This window comes from Metopolophium dirhodum, chromosome 9 (genome assembly GCF_019925205.1).
Source record: "Metopolophium dirhodum isolate CAU chromosome 9, ASM1992520v1, whole genome shotgun sequence".
NCBI classification, from domain to species: domain Eukaryota; kingdom Metazoa; phylum Arthropoda; class Insecta; order Hemiptera; family Aphididae; genus Metopolophium; species Metopolophium dirhodum.
This window is the reverse complement of record NC_083568.1, coordinates 21,516,953-21,537,003: the sequence shown is the minus strand read 5'-3', so window position 1 is coordinate 21,537,003 and position 20,051 is coordinate 21,516,953. Positions and strand designations below refer to the sequence as shown.

General features: G+C 29.3%; 1 protein-coding gene across 1 annotated transcript in view; it reads left to right on the top strand.

Moving 5' to 3' along the window:
• Window positions 1-20,051, top strand: part of LOC132951831 (octopamine receptor beta-3R-like) — a 192,384-nt gene that overhangs the window by 64,296 nt on the left and 108,037 nt on the right. Inside the window, exon 3 of the mRNA XM_061023832.1 lies at window positions 11,455-11,600. Within this exon, the coding sequence (XP_060879815.1) occupies window positions 11,455-11,600 (146 nt within the window). The remainder of the gene's footprint in view (window positions 1-11,454; window positions 11,601-20,051) is intronic.

Here is a 20,051-nt window from a genome sequence, read left to right as displayed (position 1 = left end):
ATGTGTTGAGATTTAGTTGATTTATATCAACTAAGTTTGATTACGTGAAAGACACGCGTTGTTGTTACGTTAGATGAGTTGATTAAACTAGAAAACTACCACAACAATCACAATATATAAACAGAGCTTGTTTTTAAGCTAAAATTAAGAAAATTGTTTTTCTAGCTTGCATAGTACAATATATACGTCATAAAAATAATATTTGTAGATACACATTTAAAATTTAAAATATTTTTCAATATTATTAGTTTTTACGTGTTGCTCTTTGAGGAAAAAAAATGATTCAATAATTCATCATTTTGAGAGACATTTCTGAAGAAAATTGGAAAAAGTTGGTACTTTGGGGAGGAAAATTAGAAAATTCCGAGTATTTTTCAAAATAACCAGAGGAAATGGGAATATATTTTATGTATAACCAGTTTATGACAAAATCAATTTTGTTCCTTTATTGTAATTTAAAAAAAAAATAACCGTATAGACTTGATGCTTGAAATTGTCTTTAAATATTTGCAGAAGTTATCCTAAACGGCTAGACATACTATGATAACAATATTTTGGCCTTTTTTTTTAGCTACAATAGACAATTTAAAGTTTTTATTATTCACACCATTATGCCGTAAGTCGCGCATAGGTATTTATTTGTAACTTACAAGCTAATAGCAATAATATATGATATAATAAATAATACTATAATTACAATAGAGTAATAAAATATAAAATATAAAATATAAAATACATTTCGTTGTAATAGTTATTAGCCGTAGAAACTTGAAACATTCCATTATTATCATTCTTATTATTGTTTTATTTCTTCAAAAAGATAATGGGTCCAAAAATGTACTGTATAACTGTATTAAGCAATAGAAAATTAAACTACTAATTAGTAACTACCTACCAAAAATAATATTTGTCTTTTTTTGGCGATTTGCTGAATAATATTTTGTAAATATCATATGATCAAAAATAATTAAATTAAAAATTTAGATTGGTTTTTTTTATATTTACCGTAAGAGTCAGTGCCTTAGAAATGATTTTATTGCGAGATTGTTCCACTAGACATTTATTTCAAAAGTTGTTATTACCTGTATTATCTATAAAACAAGTTAAATTTAAAACCATGCAATTTATGATAATAATATTTAATTTTAGAATCTGGGCATTTTTATTTATTTTTTTTTTACGTTTGTACTAGAAGAAAAAAATCATTAATTATCAACTTCGATGGAGGTTTCTTGTGGACAATTGGATATATAGGTATAGACGTATAGTTGGTTCTTCTGGGAGGTCAAAATTGAAAATTCTCAATATTTTTTTTAATCATCTGTAAAAACTAAATAAAAGCAGATCGATAATATTATACAGTATACATTATACAGTTTACACTATAGGGGCCGTAATCGGACAATCTTGTGCTAATAATAAAAATAATGATCTGTGGAAAATTTTAATTATTTAATTTTTTTCTTGATTCATCTGCAATTTAATGAGTCTTTCGATTATGACCAATGAAGTATGGGCCATCAATCAATCGTGATTATTTGTTTAGTTTTTGTTTGAATATTAAATGAAAATGTATTAGGAATATATTTTGAACTAATATCATGAATAAATTATTTTCAAAGACGAATTCTGAACAGAATTTAAGATTAAATATGAAATCGAAAATGAAAAAGTAGGACCTATTCTTTATAATGGATATCTGTCATGCAGTTTCTGGTGCCATATCTTTTTATATTTCTCGTGTCAGTTTTTACATCCATAAAACAGTGTTCCTTTTATTTTTATAATATGTTGCATTGTTGCTATTCAAATAATAAAACGGAACTTAATACCCCTGAAGATATTTTGTTGAGTTTTTGAAAAACAATATAAAATGAAGAAAAAAACATCATTAATAATTTTGGAATTCCTCGACATATTTCAACGATAGAGCCGAAGTTATTTACTTCACTACTAAGTACAGACCTAACTAAACTCCAACAAGGACTTCGGTGAATCAATGAATAAATCAGTTTCTCTTACCTACCGATCAATATTATTGATTATTTTTTATTAGATATCATATTATGTTTCTCATAATAAAGAATATTAATTATTAATATGATAGACGTGTTGGAAAATCAATAATAAATATTATATATTTATATAGGATTATTATACAACGATTTTCATGTCTCCATTACCTACTCTCTATTGTAGCCTATACAATGTGGTTGTGGTTGGAGATTGTATAACGAAGCGACCGTCAGTATTCATATAGAATGATTTACGTTACTTGTAAATCGCAAGTGGGTAACCACCATACTTTCCGTCGGTCAGTCGTCGGAAAAATATGAACACTGACCGATTAAACCGCGTCCATCGTGACGTACCGATTCCGATCAAATTGTTTTCAGGTCATCGTCCAAAAGTGAGAATTAAACAGTGGTGTTTGATACGACGAAATTGTGTCGAAATGAGCCTTGTTTACGCTTTTTTGCGAGACTCATCACTCCTGGTTAGGTTGAGATCGCTTGTTTCCCGAGGATTATTAGTGAAGTGCTGTGCGTCAAATTAAGTCACACATCACTCACCTAAAGCATAATATTATTCACGGATTTCTTGTATTAGAACGCTTCTATACGACCATTACTTAGTATTTATATTGTATGGTTGCACATAGCGTAGTGTTGTAAAATTAAAATAAACACTTTATAAAATAGTCGAGCAATCGCTAAATCCTTGAACGCCTTACAAAATAATATTATAAAAATTGGTCTCTAGACAATCGCCCTATACACTCACTCATTTTAAACAATAAGGAAAGGGCGTTCGCCGTGGGAGACATATTCTTTTCTATGGGAACATTTGTTTTTATAATTTTTAGCAACAAATATTGTAATCTTGTTGGGAAACTTTTTTTAAATTTGATTTATGTTCGTCTCGGCGTATAAACTATATAATATAGGAACTCATATTAAATTACAGTCAAAAGCAAAGCATAAGGTTTTAGAAAATGGTACTGACCTAAGCTTATTTTTTATAATTATTGCGAGAAGATTTTGCGGATATTTATAGGAACATAAAGGGATACTTCTATTCTATACATCAACTAACCTAACCGACATTCGGTCCGTTGCCATATGATACGATGACGCGCGTAAAGTCTGTGTATAACCCAAGTTTTAATATATTTTCCCTTCTAGGAATTGGTCCATTTTATTGAACTATGCCCCGTTTTAAAAATATAATATTATACATAAATTATTACAGGCACAAGGATAGAAAATGAATTTTTGGTTTATTTTTGTAGGGATATTTCAATAAACATATAATAGGTATTAATGTATTATACTATCTTTTTTTTACAAGATTCTATATTTTTCAATTCATTTTTAACAAACAATTTATTAGAATCTCCTAATATACGATAACATATACGATAGTATCCAATTAAAATGTAATTATTAAATAACATAAAAATTTGTTTTCAAAGATTTTTGAACATTCGGCACAAGAACCACATAAAAGCTCTGAATGAATTAAAAAAATTACCATTTTTAAAAAAAATTTCTTAATTTTCGAATTATAGCTTATAACCACGGCTGTAGTTGAATTTTCAAATAAAAAAAATAAAAATCTAAAATCCTAAGAAACATACGCAATTATGTAATAATATTAAAACGTACGTTATATACGGTTTTGGCAACGACACACAAAAAAAGGCGGAGTGATTAATCATTTTAACATGTTTATTTTAATACGCTGCCCCCTACTTGTATCATTTAGTATTTATTTAAATACTTGAATGTTTTTTTTTTTTACAATTTTCGACACTTGACTTCTATACAATATTAATATTGTATAAAATCATAATGTAAAACTGTGTGGATATTACACTTTTATTGATATTACACAAAAGGTTGGTTATGTTCAAATATTAATTTGTGGCCTGACATTTTGGGACAAACCATCGAGATAATTGTTTTATGTTATATTGCTCACGAGTGCGAAACGCAAACATAACAAATCGTATTGTGCCCTACGATTTTATCCAAAATCAAATTAAACGTATTTTATTATAGACTGTCATAAATAATGTTTAACGTTACTGTCTTCTGGGCTGGGTATTTTATTTATTTTTTTCTCACAGTTATTAAATCTATCTTTTTTATTTTGTTCAACGAACCATAACATGTGGTTACTAGGTTATTATTATGTTTTTTTTTTATAGGATAATGTTTATAGTCATCATTCATCCCCTCGTCATAACACCAATGGATCTTGGAACACTGGTATTGGAGTTAGAAAAATATTATAATGTACTAAAATCAACAATAGAAATAACAACATGGAATGAATTATTTTCTTTTTCATCTCGCCACACGTTGGAGTTCTTTACGTGTTATCACCTATCTATACGCATTTATTTTACTCACGTACTTATAGACTGCAAAAAACATTGATTTTTTTTTCCACGATCGATATCGTTGAAATTATATTTCGTTTTGTTTACAAACGCAAACTATATCACGACGTACTAATTAACTATACCTACTATACCTCGTTGTAATTACCCCGACTCGTGAGTCCTTTTGGATTTTTTTCACCGTTAAGGTTCTTATCGTGAGGCAAAACTGCAAAGCTATTGGTTTTTCCGTTAGTGCACAATTTTTTTTTTCTTATTTTTTTTTTTTGTCCCACTGAAACCACTTTTAGCACGTTGTTAATGTGTTTGCCCGATTCTTTCACATATACCCCTACGTGCACAAAAGCAGTCAATCGGAAATTACGCGTAGATTGGACGTTTGTACGCGTATTATTAGAATTCCGAATTTCCCATTATTTCTCGAGAAGATCATTAGAGTCTGCTACGAAAGCATTCTGAATCAACGATGGAAAAAAATACACGAATATCGGGTCCCGTATAAATTTTATTAAATCCGACAAAACAGGTGCAAATCAAAGAAATATTTCCCATGTATATGAGGGTTAAAATAATATCATTACCGTTAACCAATGCCCAACAAAGAAAAATAATATATAGGTACATAATTAACTATATCGTACAAATTTATTTTTCTATTTTTTTTTTCTATATCATTTGAAGTACTTAATACCCTCAGTCGTCTGCTAGAATATTATATACAATTTACATACATACATTATGTGTTTATGAAGAAAATTCGTTACGTATTTTAGGCAGCGTGAAAATGGTGCATACTATTGACTTTAAAATAATCAAAAACAACTATATATATAATATTTTAATTATATTATTCTGAACATCAAAAATGTTTGAATTTTGATTAATTATTCATGAATTGTTCTTACCCAGTAATGTTATAAAATTGTTCTTTTCAAACAATATCTCATTATTCAATACTCATTAGTCATGAGCGTAATTGAGTCATGGCGCTGAAAGTATTCCAATTGCACAGTGGGTTATCGAAATGTTATTATTTTGATTGTCCTTAAAATTTCAATGACGATTTATTCTGCTGGTTTCAGTTAGTGTTAATAACAATTAATTCGTATACAACCATCACGAATATAATGTTATAAATTATTTAAAACAAAACATGCACAAATCCGGAATCACATAAGATTGCTTGAAAAAATTAATTAAAAATCAAATAAAAGGTAAGAAGGGATACAACAAAAGGGAAAATCCTGGAGATATTCAAGTAAAAGATTTAGTATAATTAAAAGATAATGTGCATAATAATAAACTTCACTCATTAAGACCCGGTCCATTTGAGGTGATTGAGGTAGTAGGCAATAGAAATTTAGTCATACAGTGAGGACGATGAGATGTCACAGTACACAAAATGTATATAAAACTATATTATAATAAAACAAATGAATAAATAAGTATATAAGTAAAACAATTAGATAATAATATAAATTAAATAGGTTAATTTTTATTTAAGGGACATATAAAGGAATTTAATTTTGGAATTTGAGTTGGCACTCGAGCGTGAAGTACATGTGAGACATATACATTAGGGTTGGAAAACACTCCAAGGTGTATAATAGACAATAGAGCACATCAATACCACAAACAATAAAATGAATGAACCTTTCTCAAAACCAGAAATAACCAAAATAACTGAAATAATTAATAAGCTAATGTATGATTTATTACAATCTTCGGTGTCATTGGCAATAACACTACCTATGTAAACGTTTGACATATAATATAAATAATTTGTATAATCCAAGCGATATATTATATTATGAAAAAGTATAATAAAGATAAGCTATACAATAAATTTATAATATTAATAAAATATAATAATAATAATAATAATATAAAAATATGTACGCATATATTATATTTTAGTCATTTAGATATGGTCATGTAAATATAGCAATAAGTAATGGCTGTAAAAAAATTTTACGTTTAGATTTGGTTAGATTGGATGACTAGTGATCCTACAAATAGTGATGAAGTAGAATTTTCAAAATATTATACATATTATGAACCTTATATTTTGGAGATTTTATTTTGAGAATTTGGGACCAGAATACAAACTTCTAACTTACTTTTCAATAAAAGTGTACCAATACCAAAAAATATGAGTAACTAGAGATAAAAATAAAAAAACATAACAGCAGTATGTAGTTATAAAAACTAGGTACATAGACTTGTGCGGTAAGTATCAAGCAGTAAAAATTGATTTATATAATTAAGTAAATATCCAGAGAGAACGAATGTCATTATGATAGAGTTTGGACCGCACCAACAGTGATCACTGATCGGGAACCCATACGAAGAAAACGAGAGTTAATACATTAAATAGGTAATGTACACATTATTTGGCGTTTGTGACGATAAATATCTAAGGAAAATCAACAAAGCAATAAAACAAACAGAAGAAACTGAAGCCAACATTTTACTTATTATAATGAAAGTTCAAACAACTGTAGTAAAAACGGTAGTTGAATATTTTGGTAATGTATCAAACCAAACAGAACAATTTCATTGTATAAGGATATAATAATTATTAAAGAACAAGCATGAATACAATAATGTATCAAATACAAAATAAAACTGACGATATTATGTTAGGTTTACTATTAACAAACAAAGTGTATAATTTATACACGATAATTGCACAAATCAATTATATGCAGCTACAACCTTAGGACAAATAGTTACATCCGCAAGTGAAGATATAATTCACGCAAGTCTTATGACACCGTAGGATCTCGCTGCGACATTAAGGGCAGTAGAGCGGAAAATAAAATAAAAATATAATATACTTATGGGAACAAAAACATCAGAATAAGCTGCATAATATATTAAGAAAATGACAGAATAGTGTGCATAACAAAAAATCCATTAGTTATAGGGACAGAACTTACACTGAATTAGCAAATTCACATAGATAGTAATATAAATTATAGAATATTACAGAGCACCACAACCAATACTAGAAAATAATGGTAACCAAGCGTGTGCGAGAGGTACAACTATTCCAAAAATAGGAAAAAATGGCATTTTAATGTTTATTCGAAAAATTCACATTAGTAAGAAATACGTATATACCATAAAATACAAAACGGAAACACATTGATTCACACGGGAAATGTAACATAAACAATAAGCTGTGCAGAATTAACCGAACCAATAGTAAAATAAACAAGAAACACAGGAGAAATTACTGTAATTGTTGGTAACAGTTGGCAGATATTTTCAAAATAGGTAGGTAGTATTAACAGCTGTAGACGACATATTTTCAAATATAAATTATAAAAAAAATTACATCTGTGACCAACACGGCGGCGATGTTTTAGACAAAAACCAGAAAATATGTAGGTATTGTTTGGGAATAAATAAAAGACGGAGTAATAACCCGAATATAAAACTAACAGATTTACATGGTGTACTAAGCCATTATAGACGAAGTACAACAAATGATCAATAGCGAAGAGAACAAAATTAAAATCATCAGTTATCTTAGTCGTAAATTTCCGTCGGTATAATTTATATTATTAAATCCGGTATTATTTGTTCGCTGAAAGTTATTTTTATTGTTTCGTGAAGAATTGTAATTAGTTCTATTATTTAAATTGTCGTTTAAGTACCTACCTCAAATGTTCTCTCTCTCTCTCTCTTTCTCTGAATTATATTCTGCTCCTTAGGCTTTTACCAATTGCTTAGCTATATCAAGAAATATTGGGATTCGTAATTTTACTATTGTTCTAATCAGATGTATTAGTCATTTTATGCTCTTTTAGTGTCCGTGTATTACTTTTGTCTCACTTTCTAATGTATTAACTGTAGGTAACAACGGTAACTACATAATTTATAGTATAATTTTTCTACTCTATGACAATATTTGAATATGTCTTCGCCATTACGCATTTTTTAAAGAATTTAGCTGTGTTTGTAAAGTTGATGCGGTGTTAAAGTCATCAAATATTTTTATATTTTATAATTTTTAACGTTCTCCCGGTTAATCTAGTTGTTATAAATTAAACAAACGTTGGTGCATTTTCATCTTCAACTAAACTTACTCCCATATCCCAAGCATTTAAATATCATCCTGCCCAGTGCTGAAGGTTATCAATTTAAAATCATTCTCAAATCTTATGGTTACTGCAATTTTTTTAATTCGCGATTACCTTTCGAAACTTTATACTTTGTGTTAAAAATCTACAGTAGTTTTACTACGTGTAACTAAATCTATATCATCTAGATTTCTATATAGGTATGCTTTTAATAGGGCTAAGTCTCTTACTTGGACTAAGGCGTTTAACTGAGTAGGGCTTTCAACTCAGTTTCCTAAATCTATTACCTAACTGTTGTGTTTTGTTTAATACTTGTAAATCTGCACCTGATTCGTTCGATGTGGATTAGCTACTTCCAAAAGATATGTACTTACCTGTTTTCGATCATTTGGTTGATTTACAAAGTTGTTGTTTTAGCGAATGTGCATATTATACTAGTATAGTTTCTAGGAATTCATGATCGGTACGTTATGATGTATTTATTAATATACGAGAGGTGCACATTTCATGGCGGGCCGAAACCACCAATTAATAATAGAATATTATCCTACTGTTTTATTTATGGATATATTATAAATAATTTACAGTGTTACAACAGCATGTTGTTATTCTGGCAATAACCCTGGGATATTGTTCTAATCGTTTTTAGGAATGCCTAACGATCCCTTATCGATTGGTCCAGTTGTAGCGTACGCTCTGCCAGGGATTCCCATAGCTGATATTGATGTTATTAAATAAATAGCTGAAGACAATTTCAACAGTAAACGTAAATTTATTGTTTATTTTAATGTAATACAAGTTAAAAAAATTGTATTATACTATAGTCGTGTGTGTGAGTGGCGTAGTGAAGGTGCGTGAAGATTCAACAGGTACGTTACATTTGAAAATTCTGTACTGCGGTCCCCTTATAAGTGGTGCTCTCGTTCCATTTATCTTGAACCGGAGTTTGCGAAATTTGCCCTATGTCCTCGTGCAATAAATTCTATTCATATTGATAAATGCCTATCCATAAAAGGAAAATATATAGTAAATATGTACGAAAGGGGTGAAAAGCACAGTCCATCTGACCATCTATAATCGGGTCTACAGCGTGAGTATGGCGTGACTATAGCCGAACCTGGTGCGGAGACGGTGCCAGTAAAACTGATGGTAAGAAGTGTGACAACCGATATGCTGGGACGGAATTACATAACGCGATGATAATAACAAAAATACTGTTGATAATATTATAATAATTGGAGATACGTGGGTTAAAAAGTAATTTGTATATTTTTCAATTTTTGTAAGGGAAGATATTAAAAGTTTCCAATTATTAGAGGTACCATAATTCTGTGACGTTATATAATATAACTATTCGACATGTTATGTTACTATTTTGTAATTTGGGCTTGAGCCTGTACATATTATAAATAAAATAAATATTAATTAATTATAATATAAAATGAATATAACATATATATATAAAAGAAGGCTGATATATACTGGTGGTATATACTGTGTAGAATAACTATTTGAACTGGATTAATAATAACAACTACATGTCCTTATATTTCTATATTTCTGGGTACAATAATAATACTATAATTATTTGTATATACTTTTTATTATTATTACTGCTATCTGTTACATTATTAATTCGTTTAATTTGTTTTTTATAACTATTGATAGTTCTTTAACTGTGTTAATTGCCATCTACTGTATAATATACTGTTATACTAAGAATTATATTCGTTAAATAATTAAATAAATAAATATATAATATGGATCTATTTTTAAGATTTAATTATATTTTAACAATTTACAGCGTTTTTTATTGATATCAACCTCAAGATAAAGCATTGAATCATTCATAATGTTAGTCTTATAATGGCTAATAAACCTACTATCCATGAAAATACTAAATAGTTAATAGTTACAATATTTGAACAGATTTACTGGCACAAGGTTATTTGCTAAAAGTAAGCTTTCACCCGGTTAACAGCACTCATTCGTCTTTGTCGAAATGAATCCAAAGGGTTCCCATATTCATATTCGGGGTTATTCTAATAACTATTTGGTAACAGATTCAAAATCAAAATCAAATATGTTCGATAGAATCAGATCATGATTATGATCAAAGTTAGGGGGCTGTATTGGTAATCCTCCATATAAACTGCTCTATTCATATACGATATACCTACCTACCTATAATATTATACTTATAAAGTACGAATATATTGGTTGACCACTGGCTAGTTACGTATAATTTAACGTTGCAATACTCGATGTCCCCATTGACATTTCACTGAGGATGTTAGGGGTTATCATTCATTCGGCATGTATTCATGTGTATTTATATAATAACTAATGATACTTACTCAACAAATCAATTGAGTATGGTTGTAATTCAGACATTCAGTGATTGGATGTAACCTCGTATATCTCTATTTTCTGAGCATACACCCTTTTCAAATGACCATTCGGGAAGATAAACTTTTACTGTGAAAGAGAAAACAAACTTTTCGATTTGAATAGTATAAGAATATTCAGACTGTCAGAATAATTAATAGTATGTAATATTCAGGCGATGCATCGATAAAATTAAATGTAGAAATAAAACTGAAAATCTGTATATAATATGTATAATGGGTTATTGGGTTTTCCTATGGTTTATAAATTAGTTTTATTCAAAGTGTTCGACGTTGTGGAAAATATTAAAATTGTAATACTATTGTGTTGCCCGATATATTTTAAGTAAAGAACAAAATATTATACATAACACATATACTTATAAACATTAAATGTTTTTTTTATTATGTTTGCATAAATGCATAATTCATAATTTGCAATTATACCCACTTAACCTTTTCATTTTTACAAATACTCAAAGCCCATTACCTAAAATAATATACACACCCGGACATTCGAAATTTATATCATTGTTAGTCGACGACTGATTTACGGTTTATTTTATAGGATTTACAAAGAAGCCGTTCGACAACGACAAGCCCTGTCCCGGACGTCCAGTAATATAATTCTGAACAGCATACATCAACACAGGGTTCAACACTATAGTCATAGATTACGGCCTCCAGACAGCGAAAACATGTCAAATGGAAACGGTGAGTTTTTTTTTGATTTATCCATTTTTTTTTTTTATAATATTGTTATAATAACACGTTGATTCAAACAACTGTTTTATGATACATTTAGGTCACAATAAATATGACCTTTGCCATTTGGTGATATAAACAATGAATTGAAATGAGTTATTATCGACCTTCCGAAATATATAAATTGTCAAAATAATAAAACAAATTAATTTTTTAAAAGTGCGTAAAATTGTACTACTGCACAGGTAATACTTTACGTATAATATTATTTGTACGTATAGGTGAAATTGTTCAGTATTACCTTCAACTTTAACAAATAACTGATATAATACGAAATTATATAAAGTTGTGTACCAACTTGAACATAATATTTTATTAGCAGTAGTATTTCGTATGGTAATCGATTTTAGAATATTACTTTTATATATAGTTATCGTGTACCTATGTTTTGTATTGTTTATAAATTATCATTTTTATTTCTATGACGAGAAAAATACCTTCCCCAGGGCGCAAAATGTCTGAATCCAGTATTGTTTCGTAGAGTACTTCACAGTTGACACGATGATTATCGTCAAGCATCAGCTGTCGTTCTATATCGTGATATTCTAGAATATATTATATTATATTATATTATAACGATATTCGCACCTTTGACGTCTAATTAATAATTAATATGGCTTTCTAATAGCTTACGATTTAATACCAATGACTCATTTTTTAAATTCATTACCGGCACGTTTGAAATTCAAAATTGGCACGTTTTAAAACAGGCATTCAAATTTCAAATATTACAATGCGAAACCGTTTTTCTGAAAAAAATGCGTACTATTTAGCCGGTCGTGATCGATGTCGTGTCCGATAAATTTAAATGTTTACGATATTTAGACGTCCATGTTTTCCCATCGTGCCACTGCAGTCCTTACGACATTGTTGGTCGTTTTCATGAAATTTCAGAATCCCACAAATTTATGTGTTCGATGAACATAGCGATTAACAGTCGTGTACCGTCAAGCAAACACGACAATACAATATAATATAATGTCGTCCTCGCAATTTTAGTGGTACCTACCTACCTATATATATATATAATAGGTAGGTACTTCACGTTGGACAAAATAATTTATAAGCCAGCACGCGTACCTATATCGATTGGTCTTGAACACGATAATGTCCGTAGGTCAATAATTCATACACATAAAATAATGTACACTATAATACCTACATACGTATAATAATAATAATATATACTTAACGCACAAACAACGATCAATTAATTATTTAGTGCTTTAATATCAGGCGCACGTGATAATAATATTAGCCCGGTATGGACGGTTTAAAAGCAAGCTTATAATAATTATTAATATTATATTATATACTTTTATTGCGATCCGGTAAAATTGACGAAGCCATAAAACGGCGTCGTGTTCATATTCCCACGAGATTGTAGTTGTTCTATGAACACAAAGTATAATAATATTGTTATTATAAATCGATCACGTGGCAAAAACGCTACGACTGGCAAATCCAACAAAATGCGTAGGTATATTTTGTTCACATAATAATATGATCCTGTGTATAGTCATTTTTGATCATCGGTGAAAAATCAGCCGACAACGGCGTCTAAACCAGCCCGAGTTATTACTACTCTTCTACAATTATTACTACCTATATACGCGGGGTGATTCAGCAAATTTGCTCACCTCCATTTAAAAGAAACTTCAATAATGATGTTATTCGAATTCTGGTTTGAAATCTAGAGATTTTTAGTACTATACTTTTGGATTGTCCTGCAGTGGCGATACAAATATATGCTTTCAAAGTTCAAACGAGAATCCCACCTTTCTACTATGAATTATTAAGTGAATAATTTTATGTACCCCGCAATTTAAAATTCAAACGAGTGATTTTTTAGTTATTAAAATGATTTTGCAAAAATATCAAATATATGTGTATTGGATCTGTATAATATAGTACATACCCATATTTATTATATTTGAACCATTTCTACAAATTATAAAATAAGTTTATAGAATAATATTAATTACTTACATTTTCAAACCACCAAAGCCACCGTATTTTCTTCTAAACCTGTTAGCTATTATTAAACCTTACCTAGTAGACAAAATTAAATAACGAAATTATAAAAAAACTACTCGTTCGAATTGATACGTCAACATTTTTTGAGCTGAGTAATTTACCATGAAAGGGAAGGGGTCATTTGAAAAACCGGAAGTTTGCACCTCTACAAGACACGTCTTATTAAGTATAGTACACAAAATATCTCGAGAATTAGTCAATAATATGGTCTTATAGAGTTTGTTTAAAAACGCCAAATGTCTGATTGACTGAGGTGTTGAAGAAAAAATAAAGGGGGGGGGGAAGAGTATGCTCGGTGAATCACTCTGTATATTATACGAGTCCCGTATAAACGCATAATATTGTATATCATATTATAATGACAATTATATGCAGGCCCTGTCCCTATTGTACGCGCTGAGCTATAGGACTGCGTCGCACTTCATCACTATATATAATAATATAATAATATAATATAACGTCGACCGTCGCCGTTCGCTTAATCTATCTTCGTTTGTCGTTTAATGAACTATTTTACAATGGAACGTTGTGCAGCCGGATATCGTAATCGCATTGTTGTTATAGTGTTCGAGTGTGCCAAGTATATATATTATATTATATACTTTTATATATATAGGTACGCACGTGCCTGCCTCCACTCGTCGAATCTCACGTCGTCCACAAAGCCCCTTTTCGTGTACAAAAACAAACACACACACACATAGCACGTGTGGCGTTACAATCGTATTGTCTCCCATAGTGCCATCGAATAAAATAATACACCTAGAACGGGTCGAAGGTAGAGTAGACTGCAGAGTGCCGGTCCGGCAGATTAGACGCCGTAGTGCGTATAGACGAGGCATGTCAAACTCAAAGTATTAACTGGGCCAAATATATTGAATAGCTTAGTATGCACACCACACCTACAAATTAATCGAAAAAAAAAAACACATTTTCTACAAATTTTTTATTTTATTCATTACTTAAAATACCATATAGGTACAGTAGGTACTTAATTACAGTTTATCAGAAGATAAGACAGACAAGTAAATTAATGTATACCTCTCACTAATATAGCTGTGACACAAAAGGAAAATTGTATAATTTTTTTATTCAATTAATTGTTTGTTAATATTAGCCAATATAATAATAACCACCCACGGGCCAAAAAAAAAACGAGCCGAGGGCCGTGTATTTTATATGCCTGGTGTAGACGATATGATTTTATCATTATTATTATTATTTATTTTTTTTTAACATAGATTCTTAGAAGAGCAGTTTTAATGATTCAATACAGTACACGCCGACCATGGTGATGTTAAAATTATTATCATTATTATCGGACTATAATAATTATTATTATTTGACATCGCTATCACGGCAGTAAAAATATTAAATAATTTTAAAAAAATTATATAAATTATATGAATTTTATCATATTTTATAAGCACGTTGTTTTCGTTATATGCCTTTATATTATATTATGTTTTAAATACTATGATAATAATAATAATAATAATACGAGGCAAATAATATTGTATCAATTAAACGGAGAAAATGTAAAAACTGTATAAAAAATTATTTAAGAGGATTGGAAGTAGTGATTTTCTGTCTTTGTTAAATACACGTGCCACATAGGAGATTGGACGTGTTCTATACTTCCAACGTACTTACCAAATTATATATTGAAGCGATAAGAACACTGAAAACAAATTTGAATATGTCGTTAAGTCTACTTGAGATCGAATTTTCATATTTTTGATTTCAACCAGCCAAATTCTAAAAATGTTGTATTAAAAGTAAAAATTATAAAATTGTCATATTTTAACTTTTGTAGAAGATAGAATCAAAATTCGCTTATAGTTTTTCCTCGTTTAACTGACTTATTATATGGCTCATTGTTATCATTAATTATTACCGTTATATTTAAGACACTGTCTGCAACGAAAACAGCATATTCATAAAATGATTAATTTCATATAAATATCTATAGTTGTTTTGCATTTAAAGATTTCACATATGATACAAATTTTGATTTAATTAACTATAATTATATACATTACATTTTATAATCGATGGCTATACTTGAAAAAAAAAAACCCAAAAATGCAAATATATAGTTCTAGACATTACCTACTTATAATATGATATCATATACAAATTATAATATATTACGCCATATTATCTCTATTATTATTGTTTCGGTGGTCGGGCGGAACCTGCAGCGTAGAGTTCCCATATTCGTGTCCGACAGGCCGGACGTCCGCAACTGGCGCCCTGGCTCCGAACCACAGATATACATATTAAGTGGCATTCGTCCCCATCGTCAGCTTTGCGCAGTGGCGATATCAGTCCATCCGGACCTAACCAATACTCCGCCATGTGGACACGAAACACTGTCCGCTCAGGCAATTTTACCAAGTGATAAACGGACTCATATCGGCATGACGGCATCAGCCATTAAACATTGGATCACCGACCCTCACTCATCTTTGGCGAACACCGTCCTCCCGTCGTCTATCCACCTCGACTCTCGAGTGTTTTTCGGTTGCCTCATCTACTTCGGGTGGGTTGTTCTCGGTAATGGCTTTACTCACAAGTCACAACCGTTATAATATAATACCCATTAACAGGACACGACTACACGTACCAAAATTATCATCTATAATAATCAATAATTATTATTAGGATTTAGGGCTGTGAATGCACTAAAAACCTATGTTACGCTTTTTAAATTCATTTTAATCAAAAATGTCAGTATACAGTGTACTGTAATAAGTATAGTATTTGAGAATCGTAATTTAATTAAAAATCTATCGAGTTTAAATTTTATTAAAGTAAAGATATTGTTAATTGAGTGCGACGTCAGTACAAAACGTGTAAAATATTTAGAGGACGAAAATTAAAAATAATTCATAAGATATTATGTGTAAAATGTTTCAATTGACGGAAATTATTGAAAATATTAAAAAAAAATGATCTAATAATTCGGTAGGTACTTAATAGTACAATGACAAAAATACCTAATAATACAATGACAAAAAGTCTCAAAATGCAATTCATTAATACAATATAGTACCTATTTCAAACTTTGTGTTAAATAAGCTATGTATTACAGTAAACGAAAATAATGAATTTTTCTACAAATTCATAACCCTAATTTATTGTTATATTATTATATTACTCGTCGTAAGTCGTAATAATAATAAATTGATAACTACTTGAGTAGTAAATCTCAGTTATGACTGTTTTCACGATTTTGTTTAATTAAACCATAAATTGTATTTACCACCCACTACCAAGTTCGACTATAGGTCTTATCATACCTATATTTTAACATAAATACGTTTTTGGGCTAGATACACGTTTTTTGTATTTCTAACCGATTTTGAGGAAGATATTCGTTGTCGTAGTTACTTATTAATCAAAGCATATTTATAATTCATAAATTTTCCATGTAATGGAAATATAATATCGAGTAGCGTACTTTGTTCCTTATAGGACTGCTCGTCAAAACTCATCTAGTAGACGATCTGGTTAATAAAAAGTTCTAGTCGTGTTGTCTGTTGATTTTTTCTGATTTTTTAGTACGAGTTAGTTTTTAGAGACAGTTCAGAATACTGGGTTTATACAAACGATGAATTTAAAACGTTTTTGCCAAACTTTTTGAAAGTTTTCGTATTTAGAGATTGAACAATATTGTTTTCTTCACCAAAAGGTATAGACATTCCTAATAAATCCACATCAATCATGTTTTGTTAGCGGGAGAAGTCGTCGGAAAGCGGACATGACGTGCGGAGACTATTGTGTCTACGTTTATGTTGAACATTTTATGTTATGTGCAAGCAAGACTGATGGATAGTGCACCTCTAATAAGGAAAACGTCTAGGCACGTCAAGTAAAAGAAAGATAAAAAAAATACCAGAGCAATTTTATACTAGTCAGCAGGTCATGGAAATATATCTAAAATACTTATAATAATAATAATAATATTAATAAAAATATAGTATACTTATCATCAACATATAATTTAAAACAATTTTGACTTTTTTTTTGTTTTCTGAGCTTAAAAAAAATTGCACAAATCTACAAAAAATATATGTGTAGTCGTTTAGGCCTCGTGAGTATAAAGTTGTTCAAGTCTTTCAATTAAGTTTTTTGACTAAAAATTATAAGAATACAAATGAAATGTAACTTTGTCAAGTCATCCAGATTTTTAGTGAGTTGAAACAGTTATTAATCAAGTGATTAATAATAGGTAACAATTTTTATTTTTCGTGAACTGTTTTAATTTTCAGACGTACAGTCTAGTGATTTCTGTTCATAAGATTCCATTTGGAAAGTATTTTAATATTAATTATTATTTCCAAAGTGGTAGCTCATAATAAAAAGATAGCACCTACATTATAAGTTACCTATGGGTAACAATAACTATAAAAATGCATCGTTTCCATGAATATTTTATTCATTCCATTTTTTTTCATTCACAGTTTGAGAACAACGTTTATACGCAAACAAACGAATCTCGCTTTTTCACACCGTTCATTAATGAGTCGTTACTGTATAATATTAATATATTAATATAATCCATAGGTACCTGAATACCCTAACAATACAATTTTAAATTGAACCATTTTATGTGTTATTTATTAATACATTTTGAACACAGGGGAAAAAACGATAATGACGTATAAAATAACCATTAGCCGGTTGATTCACATCGTTGTTCTACTTTTATTGATTTATATTAATTATTCAGTTTTTTACTGCTCACACAAACAATGTTCAAGCTTTCGTGTTTAAGCATATCATCCACTACATATTTATGTAATATAGATAGTATAATAACATTTATATAATTATTATAATTATCATATTATGTTATATTTTAACATGGGTATCTAATACATTAGGTGTAATTATCAATTGGTACAACAAATATGCAATACCGCTGACAGAAGTTATGGTACCTAACTTGTTTACATTTTACATTTCATAGCATGTGTCTATTGTAACGGAAAAAACAAACAAATTACATATATCGTTGAAGTATTCCAATTTTGAAATCACCAACATCTTCCACGTTTAGGGGAAATGTTTTACTCATTGAAACGTGTGATGTATTATTTTTGGAAAACGCGCTAAGATTGATGAAAGTTAGAAATGGCATATGAGATTTTCTGTATTCCACGCTATATTATAACACTTTGACTATTCTCCGTACGTAGGCAGACAGAGAATTGGCAGCCACCGACGAAAGAGCAAAGTCAGATGACAAATTGTCTTCGTTTCCTGGGGCTTATAGATATCCCTTTTTGATTTTGGACTCTTTCCAATGTAAGATAACACGACTAGCCGGTCTAAAAACGTGTGGTGGTGATTATCAATATTTTATTGTCACTATTTAAATGCTTTTTCGATAAAAACGACCAGTTACGAGTTTATAATTATTCTTAATTTTCAGAACGACCGCATAATAATATGAGTTTGTTAAGTATTAATATTCCCAAACCCGTTTCGGTTAGGTGGTTTTGTTAACTATCCTAAACCATAAAAACTCATTACACAAAGCGTAAGATAATTTTTTTTTAGGTTTTTCGTTTGAAAAAAGTTTTAAAGCTTAACGTTTAATGCATAAATAATCCATCTCTTAACGTTTAAATATTTAATATGCTAAAACGAAATAATTGTATACATAAAAGCACTTTTGAAGTAAAAAAAATCAAATTATATAGGTAGTTTATATTCAAATTAATCTTCTTAATAAAAGTAGATTATTATTGAACCACATTTTGTATAAAAATAATTTTATATCCATGTGAATTGTACAACTGCATTTATTAAACACAACTGTTTTGAATCCAATGTAATTAATGTAAAAGATATGTTAATCACGTAATTCAAAAATCGAATTAATAATTTTTATTTTTAGAAATAATTAGAAAGCTATATACACATATTAATTTAGTGTTTATAATAACATGACTATTATTGTATTCTAGATGTGTTTAATTTATAATCATAAAATTGTATCAATCTTGTGATACAAACACTAGTTACTATAAATGATTAGACGTTAAAATAACCTATTTCAACAATTTAGTAATTCGTCAATATTTTTTCTGAATTATGATTTTAATTTATGTCGTATGGATAATTATACTATACCTACTGTTGTATACATATTTTCCAACATATTATATGGGTGGGGATACCGGATAGGTATACCTAAATAATAATAACGAAACGATTTGAACAAAACTCCAAAGCAATAGTAATTAGTTATATGGAAATAGTTTTTAAAATGTCGACGAGACTTCATTTTTTAAACGTTTTGAATGGAAAAATAATTAACGTCGATAATAAATTGCTATTTTTACACCT